The sequence below is a fragment of the Motacilla alba genome, chromosome 13, assembly GCF_015832195.1.
Source record: "Motacilla alba alba isolate MOTALB_02 chromosome 13, Motacilla_alba_V1.0_pri, whole genome shotgun sequence".
NCBI classification, from domain to species: Eukaryota; Metazoa; Chordata; class Aves; order Passeriformes; family Motacillidae; genus Motacilla; species Motacilla alba.
The window spans coordinates 884030-896307 of record NC_052028.1 but is presented as its reverse complement, the minus strand read 5'-3'; the positions used below and the strand labels follow the sequence as shown (position 1 = coordinate 896307).

The 12278-nt window shown below is 44.8% G+C and overlaps 1 protein-coding gene across 6 annotated transcripts in view; it reads left to right on the top strand.

The window, feature by feature from the left end:
* The window catches only part of FBXW11 (F-box and WD repeat domain containing 11), a 56799-nt gene that overhangs the window by 37333 nt on the left and 7188 nt on the right, over positions 1 to 12278 (top strand). For all 6 annotated transcript variants that reach the window (XM_038149982.1, XM_038149983.1, XM_038149981.1 and 3 more), the window contains 7 exons: positions 229 to 415; positions 1278 to 1368; positions 8554 to 8691; positions 9235 to 9353; positions 9894 to 10143; positions 11132 to 11250; positions 11784 to 11894. In XM_038149982.1, the coding sequence (XP_038005910.1) occupies positions 229 to 415; positions 1278 to 1368; positions 8554 to 8691; positions 9235 to 9353; positions 9894 to 10143; positions 11132 to 11250; positions 11784 to 11894 (1015 nt within the window). The remainder of the gene's footprint in view (positions 1 to 228; positions 416 to 1277; positions 1369 to 8553; positions 8692 to 9234; positions 9354 to 9893; positions 10144 to 11131; positions 11251 to 11783; positions 11895 to 12278) is intronic.

Below are 12278 nucleotides of genomic sequence, written 5' to 3'. Positions count from 1 at the left end.
GTTGTGCTGATTCTCCCTGCAGGGCAGAAGGATGGTCCAAGAGACAGGAAAGACAAAACCTTGGAGATATTTTGGTGTCTCTGTGTGCGCTCACCTGTAACTGCTGCCCCTAGCAATGGCAGTGTTCTCACGTTGCTGCCATGCTCCGAAGCTCTGGATTCTCAGTGTCTTGCAAAGCTGGCTTGGTTGTTTCTGTGCACTCACTGACTGCTCTTCATTTCTTTGTAGAGCAAGGCTTAGATCACATAGCAGAAAACATCCTTTCCTATCTCGATGCCAGATCCCTGTGTGCAGCAGAGCTGGTGTGTAAGGAGTGGCAGAGAGTCATCTCGGAGGGGATGCTGTGGAAAAAGCTCATTGAGAGGATGGTACGCACAGACCCGCTCTGGAAGGGGCTCTCGGAGAGGAGGGGTTGGTAAGTGCCTGAGCTCCCCTGCTGCTGCACGGCCTGCTGCACACATCCTCCCCGTGAGCTCTGCCCCAAAAGGAACTTTACAGTAAATGGGTATTGCTGAGCTCTTGATCTCTGCTGGGGCTGTAGGCCAAAGCTGTCAGCTCCCCTTTCTGCTCTGCCTTTGTCCCTGTCCTTTTGTGCTCCCATGTCTGGCACTATTTTTTCTTGCTTGGGTCTGTGCAAGTTTGGAATTTCTGTATTGTGAGGAGAGCCATCAGTTCCATCAGCTCACAAAAAACAGTGCCAGCACATTTGCAGGGCTTTTTCTCAAGTGAAGTATTTCCAATTGGACTTTTTCTTTTTTTTTGTTTGGTTTGGTTTTGTTGAGGGTTTTTTTGGTGGTTTTGTTTGTTTGTTTGTTTTGGTGGTTTTGTTTGTTTGTTTTGTTTCCTTAAAGTATAAAATAGTAGCTTGGGCTGCAGAAGCCTCTCAAAGAGAAACAAACCCTTGCTTTTTGTGACAGTGGAGTTTTCCTGTCCTTTCCAAGTTTCTGGAGAGCTGTTCTGCTTCAGAAACCTGTTTGCCTGTGCTCTCTAGTGGTGTGCCTGAGCAAAGGCATGTACAGAGCAAGGGGGATGGCACAAGGATGAAGCCTTGTGGAGCAGGAAATCAGAACTGGAAAACACGTGGTATCTTTTTAACCTTGGACATTCTAAATATTTGTCAAATTGTAAAGTCACAAGGGTTGTAATAGTGATACTAAAAATTCTCCCAGGTGTTTCTGAGAATATGTGCTGAGGGTTTGTTCTGGGCAGGCTTTGCGTTCCTTTGAAGTTTGGATTCTTTGTGATACTTTAAAAACTGTGTTTCTCCTTCTTTCTAGGGATCAGTACCTGTTTAAAAACAGACCAACAGATGGGCCCCCCAATTCGTTTTACAGGTCCTTATACCCAAAGATAATCCAGGATATAGAGGTAGGTGTTCTGATCCATCCTGCCTGCAGGACAGATAATGGTGCTGATTTTGGGGTTTCAGAGGTGGTGAATGTTGGAGCAATGAATCTGTGTCACTGCTGCTCTTGGGATGATGTAAAAAACACCCTTAGCAGCTCCCTGGCACAGCAGGTGCATTGGTTTAGGTGTTAACACCATCCTTTATGCATTTAAAGAGTTTTGGAACTCTTCTGAGCCTATGGATTTTAATAAAATAGCAGGTTTAGGGCACACTACTCCAAGATAATTCCATGTTTGTCACTTCTAAAGCAGTGACTGACTGTTGCAAATACAGCTTTGGTCCTCATAGGGGATTTTTTTCCTCTCTCCAGTGGTTTGATGGGGACAATCATCAGTGCTATGGTGATGAACCCACAGGGTCATCAGTGATAAAGAAGCCTCAGATATAAAATTTTACTTATTTTGTTTTGAGATTTGCAGAGCTGGGCTTGCCTGGGTGGATTTGAAATATTTCTGATAAATCAGGATCATCCCAGTGTTCTGCCAGCAGGAGAAAATGTGTCTTGCTCTGTTTGCTGTACTCACCACAAAGCTCTGAAGTTACACCACAGACTGTCATGGATTTATTTCAGGATGGGAAATTATTGGTCTGAAATTCATTAGTGAGGAAATGTGTTTTGATGTTGAAGACAGATGTGAACTGATGGAATCACTGTGTGGAATGGCAAATGGCAATTTGTGCTTCTTGGCACTCAGGAAACAAAGTTATCCTCAACTCTGAACCCAGCTGTAAAATGGTTCTGCTGGAAGCCATAATGTATTTTCCAAATATCTTTTTTATAAACCTTGCTACATTATTTATAGACATTTAAAGAACTGAGCGTGAAATACACCTTAGGCAAAATATGACCAAACTTGATATTTACCTGTGAGCTGAATGATCCACTTAGTTATGGGAGGGGAGATGTATTTTCCCTGTAGGGAATGAAAGTGATGCTGCAATAATAAGAAGCCTGTGGGATTAAGAGCTTTTAGTGTGATTTTTTTTTCCTTCTTTCTGCACAATTCTGGCCTAGTTCTGTAAAGAAAATGGGCAAAAAGCAGCATCAAAATGTTTGCCTAGAACACTAAAACAGTTTGGCATTACTGTAACTCACACTCTTAATGTTATTCTTCTGAAACTCATTTGTATAAATGGAACATTTGTTTAGGCACTGTTGTTATTAGAGATGGAAGGACTCCTTGAAGGTCTTCTGAGGACTTTTGTATTATCTCAGTCTGCTCTTTAATGCTTTGGTTCTTTAGTTGCTGTGGATTTGCTTTCCAGTGCACAGAAACAAAGCTCCTCAATTAAATACTTCTTGCAAGGATGATGCAAGTAGGAAAAAACCCAAACCCCTTGTGCTTTTCTCATCTCCAATATCAATAATAAATATAAAAAATTGTCAGTCTTTGAATAGGTGTTAGTGGGGAAAGAGTAGGATTTAAAAAGGTATTGTAGCAATGAGTGTTTCTGCCACAGCAGATTTTCCCCTGCTTGCCTATTCCCTCAAGCCCTCTGAAATATTCCTGGCCAGGTCTCTGACCTGGAGTGAGGTTGGTGTTTGTGCTGATAGTCAAGGGCCCAATAATTCTTCTACTTCCAAAAGTCTATTAGAATTTTTCAAATAAATCACCCTTTAAAGTACTTTTCACAAATTGCTTCCCTAAAGAGCTGTCAAAAGAAGCTTTCAACACTGTTTAAGATGTAGAGAGTACCAATAACAACCAAACCTAGCTTTAAGATTAACTTCTTCCTCCTCTTCCTGTTTTTGTTGCTCTTCCACAGTTTTGTACTTTCTCCATTCTTCCATGTTTCTCAGCAATGTGTAGAAGCTCTTAAATAAGACTTTCATCTTAGATGTGATGAAGAATTTTTCGTCTCTGAATACCAAAATGTTTTTTCTTCAAATATTTGCCTGGATCTTAAGTTAGAGATCTTTCTGTTTCTGTCTGAGGGTCAGAGTTTAGGGGGCCATATTAGCATTTATAGAATTATTTACCTGTTGTTAAAAAAATACCAAAGGATGGGATTTTTTAATACAGTTAAATATATTTGATGTAGCACAAAAATCTTGTCATTTGGTATTTTACCACAAAGATTGACCAAATCCTGCTGATTGTTTCCAAGGGTGAGAGTTAGGAATTTACTGCAGCTGTTGCTAAGTTGGGTTGTGGGCAGAGATAAGCTCAAAGGAGAATGTGCTCTCTGACTGTCAGAATTTGAAAAACAATTCTAAACCTGAATTAACAATTGGAAGGAAAAATGAGGAATGATACACAGCAAATTTGAATTCTTTCCCTTGGGCTCTACTTGCATTGTGGGAAAAAAAATCATGCAACCACAGAGTGGTGGGAGCTGAAGGTAACACAGGCAGAGGGAACTTCCCTTGCCTCTCCAGAAATGTGGTGGTGCCAGAGTCTGTTTACTTCATGCCAAACACATTTTAGGAACATAATGTCACTTCAGAAGTCATTTGATTTGAAAATAAGAGGACATTTAGAGATCAGAAACCAAATTCTTGGAAAGAGATGGTTATTCCCCACCTCCGCTGTGAAGCCAAATATTTAATTAGGTTTCATTTCACAAGAGGTGGTCCAGTCCCTCCAAACATCTCCAAGTCACATGTTAAACTCCCAGAGTTCTTTAGGAGCTTTTTTTCAAGGGAAAACCTTTTTTGATTTGGGGGTTTATCCTAGAAAACCAGACTTGGTGTGAGACCTTGTTTGTGGAGAGCCCCAGCTGGAGCAGGGTGGCCATTCCCATGGGGCCCAGTCCTCAGGCACAGAGCCAGGCTGGGAGGTTTAATCCTGCCAGCTCCAGAACCCAAGTCCCTGGAATTTTTCCATATTTTTTGTGAAGCTTAGCCAACTATTGTGTTGTCCCCTCAGGGTTAGCACAAGTATCTATTTCTGGTGATGAGTTGAGAAGACTTTATTTCATAAATGTTCTCCTTATCTTGAAGCACATGGTGAGTGCCCTCAGTTCATTTCCATGGAAACTTGGGTCCACCTAATTAAGATGAAAATAAAAATGTGGTTTATTTGAAGACTTTACAAAGATGTGGTGCCAGGCCATCAGATAAACACTCTGTGTTCTTCTGATTTCTGGAAAAGTTCAGGTTTTAGGACTGGAACTGAAATTTTAAAGTCTTGGGACAATTTGAAAAGGGAAAGAAGTCAGTTCTTGCCCTAAGTCCCTGCCAGCACTGGGACTTGGTTGTTTATGAGGAATGCAGGGTATAGTATCTGAGGAAAATGGGTTTGTTTAGTACTGCTCTAATTGTGATGCTGGAGAAATTTTATGTGCATGTGTAGGGAGAATCTGTAGGTCAGCATTAGATGCCTAGAAATTTTTTCAGCCAGTCTTTGAAATCTCTATTCCCCAGGCTCTTTCCAAAAAGCATTTCTTAAAAATGAAGCTGGCCAAGGAGAGGGGAGGCTTTGGAGCAAGAGGGACCAAGTTCTTGTGGTGCATGGCACAGATTGCAACTCTCTGCTCTGAGCAGGGCAGAACTCCCCCTTCAGCTGCCCTGGCCATGGTGTGGGGCCCTGGCTTGGCTCCTTTGGTTCCCTTTGCCCCACAGCACTCCTGCTTTTTAACACAGAGGGGCTGGCGAGCAGCCCCGGAAGGCGACCTGAGGGTCTTCGCTAATCAGCCCTTCTTAATTTGATCATGAATGAATTATTAATCCTCACCTACCCTGGTGAGTTTATTTATTTATGCCTTCCCTCTGCCATGGTCAGTAGGTATTTTCCTTTTTCCATTTGAGGAAAGCATAAGAAGAACAAAGGGTTGGATTTTTGTGGCCTAATGCATCAGGAGAAATCCTTACATACGTAACAAATATGGATGTTCCTTTTGCTTTTTCCTGCCCCGCTTGTCCTGCAGGAGAATTGTGTATTCAGAGGGAACAGAAATTCCTTGGTTTGTGGGATTAAGATAAACCCACTTCCTCTGCAATAACATTCACAAGGATAAAAATGCAATTGTTAGCCAAGGAGCTGAACACAGTGTACATTATCCAATGGTAAAAAAACCTCTGCTCCTAGTAGATTATCCTTAACACTTCCAACGTATAGTTAATGTTCCAGCTGTTAATGCAGATGAATTGCATTTGTTTCACTGTGCATCTTTGCACCAGTGAATATATTCTGGCATGGTCAAGGCTTGGCTACACCTCTGCATCTTGGACTATTTTCTGTTTGTTACTTTTCTCACTAAATGCCTTTTTTTCTTTCTATCCATTTGTGCACCACTCAGCTGCCAAATGACTCTCCTGCTGTGGCAAATGCTAGGTCTTTCCTTTGTATGTCCAGATTTTGTTGGTTGTGCAGCATTTGTAAACGCCTCACTGCTGTTGCTCTGGTGAGCTTTTAGGAGAGTGTGAGAAACTGTGGGTGTGAACTCAGAGACTGTTCTGCCTTTCACTGGGGAAACCCCAGTTCAGAGGCAGAGAAGATTTTTGAGGGCATCTGTAGAAAATGCAGTAGTGGTTTTTTGATGTCTTGGTGTTAGTTTGGAACCATAAATACACAAATAAACTCTGGGATTCTTCAGCCCTGACTCCCTGGTGCTCGTAAGAGGCCATAGACACAGTGATCTCCTCATACCTGCTGTCTTCCCTGCTCGGTGTATCCAGTTAGGATCTCTCCTGGCAGGAGGGTGCAGATGAAGACTTTCACTCCCTGCACCATGGAGCAATGACCAGAAATTCCCTGTAGCAGAAGCTTTCATGTGGTTGCCAGTTCTTCATCAAGCATGTTTCTCTCGGAGGGTCCTCCAGTTGCCCACCCACTCAGTCTGTTCAGTCATCCCAAATGTTATTTCTCTGGATGTGCACATCTGGTTTCACTCCACTGCCCAGGGAAGTGCTGCTGTACATTCTGTATGTCGTGGCTGATTTCCCAGCATCCCAAGAATTAAGGCAGCGTGAGGGGATTTTACAAGTTCTCCAAAGACAGGCACTGTTTTCCCACAGTAGCCAGACCACATAATGGCTATATGTAATGGCATCTCCTCACAGAACTGAAATGTGCACTTGTATGTGCCTTACTGCCCTCACAGAGGTACACAAGACTTTCCTTTATCTGAAGCCAGCATTTTCTTCTGGGGAGCAGCTGAAGTAGCTTCCTATAGTGAACCTGTGAGAATTGAGCCAGTTTGTGTCCCCAGTGCCTGGTGAACAAACTTCCACTGCATGCTGCTCTGTTTGGGGAGCTGTGACCAGCAGCATTTCTGATCTGGAGGGTTCCCAGTGTGTTCTGGAGCAGTTGGGAGTGGCTGGCACAGCAAGCTGAAGTGTGGAAGTGCTCACAGAGCCTTCACAGCTCCTCTGGCACATGCTTGGAGGAAGCTTAGTGCAGACCTTTCCAAGAACAGGGCTTTGGGGAAGCTCTCCCTTAAGACTATACAGAACTGAGTATCTGAGCAGAAATAGTTTCTAAAACTATTTAAATTGGCTGACTGGGATCTCTGATGCCTTATCTCCTGTGCCTCTGGTGTTACTATTACATATTTAAATCTGCTGCCTTCAGATCTATAATGATATTGGTTCCTGCTGTTGATGCCTGCAGTCCTGTCCTGTTTCTGAAGGTCAGAGGAGTTGATGAGCTGCAGTCATGCCCTCCTAGCCCAGACGAGATAAAGCTTGGGAACTGCCTGTCCTTCCCCCCTCCCACCCTGCATTGCATGCTGAGCAAGAAGATGAGCTGGGCTGATCTCTCCAGAGCAGTGCCAGCTTTGGGCCCAGCTCCCAGTGTACCAATCAGGGCACTTGCTGGCCAGGAAAGCTGATCCCAAACTGACACCCTCACTATCCTGATTTCCTGATTTTTGGTTTCCCTACCAAATTGGAAGGGAATGAGGGAGGTGAGTGATCTGTCAGCTGCTCCTCTAGAAGTGTCTCTTCATATTTGTGATTTAGACAAATTCCTGGGGCACATCAGGTTTTTATTAGGACTGGGTGTAATTCTCTCCAAATTGCATAATGGGAGACAATTTAAGGAGCAAACAAGTGGAAGACAAAGTGGTAAAGTGGAAAGTCAGTTTTCCCTTGAAGCAGACATGTTTTCCTAGAATTGGGATGTCACAGTCACACTCCATTTCTGTCTTTACTGAGGGTTCAGCCAGTTTTAATCTTGGAGGAGCTGCAGAGGTGCCTGCTACTACTTTGGAAGTTAGGATTGCGTAATAAATATGCTTTTCCAAACAAACTGCCAGTCTGTCAGCTTCTCCCCAGGTTTCCATGCAGTATTTGGGGAGAATTCCAGGGAAATAGCTAAACAGATGGCCTGTTCTGATGAAAGCATCCCAGCCTGTCCAGGTGCTGCAGGTGTTGGCCTGGAGTTCTGGGCACACATTCTCTTATGGTTGTGTTAGGATCCTCCTGACCAAAACCCCACATTTCTTTGAATCCAGCATTGATTTTCCAACAAGGAGTAAATCTGATTAAGACCTGAAAATCATGCTGGTTCTGCTGTGAAATAGTTTGCAGCTTTTTAAGACATGTCAGGTCTCTCTCCTTAAAAATATCTCTCAGAATAAAAATGTTGAGAATTACTCTTCCACAGATTTCAAGTGGGGGGGAGGAAATCGAGTTTGGGTTATTTGAGTCCTTATAGTTCCTGTTGAGCTTTATTTTTATCAGGATTTTAGGTACCTTCAGGAGGGTTTCATATCTCAATGCCTCTTTCCAAGGTGTGTAAATACAATTAATGGGTGATATGGCTGGGTAGGGGAAGGGAAGACCCAGGAAATACCTTCACCCAAATGTTGGAATCAGCAGTTCTGTAATGTTGGTCACCCAGGTGAGGATAGACAAGGCACCATGTGAGCTCCTGGTCTCATCTTTGCAGCTTTTGTTGGTTGGTCACATAAATGTGGGGGGAAATGGTTCTGGAATGTGTATCTCTAATGGCTCCTTTTGAAATTCTCTTTAAGCCTGGTTGACCATGATTTGCTCCATAAACACAGCTTTTGTCATGACAAATGACAGAAGTGCTAATGGTAATTCATTGTGGTTTGTGTCTTTACTGGGAGCAGGAGAAGAGATTTGTTTTATGCCCTTCAGATTCAAGGATGGTGTGTGTAAAGTGGGAAGCTGGGGGGGTGGGACAGTCCTGCTGCAGCCTGAGGCCCAACTCCTGTTTTTGCCCTCTGGTCAGACTATAGAATCCAACTGGAGGTGTGGGAGGCACAACTTGCAAAGGATCCAGTGCCGCTCTGAGAACAGCAAAGGGGTCTACTGTTTACAGTATGATGATGAGAAGATCATCAGTGGCCTACGAGATAACTCCATTAAGGTGAGCACTTCCCTTTGTCCTTGCCCTGGCTGTGAGTAGGGTTCTGCCCTGGAAGCTGCCTATGCTTCTTGGTGTCTCTTCATGGGACAGTGTCTGGTTGAGGGTGGGATGTCTGAGCCTGGCAAAGTCCTCACCTGCCCTCTGCTCTGGAAGCCTGGGGCACTGCCAGAGATCACATCCAGTAACGACAAAGGTTGCCCTGAAATCAGTGTTCCCCCAGGAGGGGGGAGGTCTCTGTGTGCCACTGGCCTTGCATGTGGCTGTTTCATTGCCAGGACTTTGCTTCTGTGCTCATCCTCCCTGGCACTTCTTTGGCCAGACAGGATTTGATCTCCTCACGGTACTTGGTTATTTTTCACCGTTCTCTCAAAAACTTACAACAATACTTCCTAAAGCTAAAGGGAAGGACAAGGCCCACTGATGGGACAGACTCACCCCTCATGGGGTCTGGTTTTCCTCCTTTCTTTGCAGCTGTGACAATGTTCAAGTCTTGATCCATGTTCTTGATGTTGATAAGCCCTTTACCCTTCTTGTTTCTAACAGATTTGGGACAAAACAAGCTTGGAATGTTTGAAAGTATTGACAGGACATACTGGCTCAGTTCTTTGTCTGCAATATGATGAAAGAGTTATTGTAACTGGATCTTCAGATTCTACAGTGAGGTGAGTGTTAAGTTCTTGTACAAAAATAATTTGAGTTTCAGGGCTGGGAATATTTTCAATAATCTCTAAATATCAGAAAACATCCCTAAGATTAATGTGATATTTGTATTCCAGAAGTAAGATACTCATACTTGGCAAAGGATCACATTAAATAATTTTTCTTCAAAATCTATTTTGTTCTTTTAGCATTAGGACTTTTGAAGGAATATGACCTGAGGGATTCAAGGCATATCCTGGAGTTTTGGAGTGGCTGATGGCCAACTATGCAATAATTTCTTCAGTTAGGGTTTCTTTTAGTGCCCTCTGACATGTTGCAGTCGTGACTCTTACTGAGAGGGCGTTCAGTACACATGGAGCAGTGCCTGACTTGCAGTTCTGCTGGCACTGAGGACATTTCCAGCAGCCATCTTCCTGCCTTGCACAAGCCCTGCCAGGGGTTAGCCAGCCAGAGCTCTCGTGTGGAGACTGGGGCAGGTTTGTGCCTGTTCTCACCCCGCAGAGCCATCACTTCCCTTGGGATAACACTCCTCTCTCCCGCAGAGTCTGGGATGTGAATACAGGGGAAGTGCTGAACACGCTGATCCACCACAACGAGGCCGTGCTCCATCTGAGGTTCAGCAATGGGCTGATGGTGACATGCTCCAAGGACAGGTCCATCGCCGTGTGGGACATGGCCTCCCCCACGGACATCACCCTGCGCCGCGTCCTGGTGGGACACCGCGCTGCTGTCAACGTGGTGGACTTTGATGACAAGTACATCGTGTCAGCCTCAGGGGATAGGACCATCAAGGTCAGTGGCAGAGCTCTGCTCCAGGGCCTTTCTGGTGTCTCTCAGTGAGCAGTGTCCTCTTGCTAGCTCTTGGTGACTTTGGGCACACAACTGCACTGGAATATCTTCATGGAAAAGCAAAGCCCATTTGCTGTGTGAACTCTTTGTCTAGAGATCAGTTGCTCTGTTGAATGTGGCACATCCTGTGCCTTTTTCCAGTGGTATTTTTAATTTCACTTGGCACTTCTGTCCAGACATGAAATTCCTCAGCAGTGCCTTTCCTCACCATGCCTTCCCAGCAGCTCAGCCAGGCAGTGCCATGTTTGAAGGATTCAGAGGCTGGATTTGAAGGCTGTTACATATCAGAAGATTTGAGTTACCCAGAGTGCACTAATATAACAAAGGCATTTCCACACTGCCCTCTGTGAACCAGAGTTGCCTTAGCCTGGGCCAGGAAGTTCTTGGCAGTTCCATGTCCAAATCTGCGCCAGAGATCCTGCTGCACTCTGTGTTGGAAAATGAGCCACTTTATACTCTGTGTTACAATTTCAATTACAGTTCATTAGAAATGGGTGAAGTTGATTGACTCCTTTGAGGTTAAGACCAAGCTTAAAGGCCATTTGGACCTTCTCTTACTAAGAGCTTCCTAATAATTTCTTTGATAAAAAAATGTGAGGGTTTTGTGTTTGCTAACTCCAGTTTTAAAAATGATTTTTAACTTATGAAGTGTAGTCAAGGTTTTGAAATCATTTGGAGCAGTCTCTGCCACCTGAAAATATTTTAAATACAGCCCCCAGCTCTTCTCAGTGCCATAGCAGTGCCTGTGCCTCTGTCCCTGTTGGGTCCCCACTGGTGCCCGGGCCCTGCTCTTCGCCTCTGAAGATGCTCTGTGGGTTTTCACTGCTCTGTGAGCCTCAGGCCCCTCTGTCTGTGAATTCATGGTGGCTTCTCGTGCGGTGCAGAAGCCGTGTTCGCTGCAGCTCTCAGGGAGTTTGTCCTGTGTCCCCAGGTGTGGAGCACCAGCACGTGCGAGTTTGTGCGGACCCTGAACGGGCACAAGCGCGGCATCGCCTGCCTGCAGTACCGGGACCGCCTCGTGGTCAGCGGCTCCTCGGACAACACCATCAGGTGGGTAGGTGGGTGCCACCAGCCTCTGGCCGTGGGCAACAGGGGCCTTCTGTCCTGAAAACAGGATTTCCCTCAATTCTGATGCTGCAAAACTTCCTTGGCACGGCTTGCCATTGGAGCTGATGGTTTATGAATGGGGCTTACCTCAGTGTGGGAGTAAACGTTTCACTACCCCATGAAAGAGTGGGACACTGAAGTTTCAGAGTGAATAAAACCTCTTACCTACTGCTTTATCACCTTGTTGTCTGCTAGGAGAGATAGGGAAGATATTGCTCCCTGGTTTTCTTATTTTCTGAACTTCTAATCAATGGCTTACAGAGAACAGAAAAAAGTCTGTTGGAGTTTCCCAGAATAACACACATCTGAGCTTTACTTGCATGTGATTCTGAATGATTACAATAATTTTAATATGTTTACTGTAGCTGCTCTGAATGACACTTTTTTAAGCAAATTACATACCTCCCACAGCAAACCAGGCAGTAGATGCTTAACCCTGGGTGTGGGAATCAGCCTTTCTCCTATGTTCTCGCCAGGCTCTGGGACATTGAATGTGGTGCCTGTTTAAGAGTATTAGAAGGCCATGAAGAGCTGGTTCGGTGCATCAGGTTCGACAACAAGAGGATTGTTAGTGGAGCCTATGATGGGTAGGTCTGAAAGTAGTTCTCAAAATTTAGCCTTTCTCTTGTGGGGCTCTCAGGAGTCTGCAGACCGTTTCTGTGGGCTGATTGCAGAACCCCTCTCCAGAGCACTTCTGGCTTGCTCAGTGTCTGCAGTGCATTGTGGATTCATGGCAGTTACATCCATATCCAAATTCTCCATTTCTTTCTCTGCCTGGAGAGTTACTGAAAACAGTTCTGGAACTGGGTTTGGCTGTAGCCTTTTATTTGGGCTCAGTGTCTGCCTGGGGTTGGTGGGCCCAGCTTCATTCCCACATTGCAGGGGGTCTTTCTGTGCATTGTCAGCTTGTCTGTCATAGCCATCACAGAGCCATCTCTGGAATGGCTGCTGCAAAGAAACTCAAAACTGCC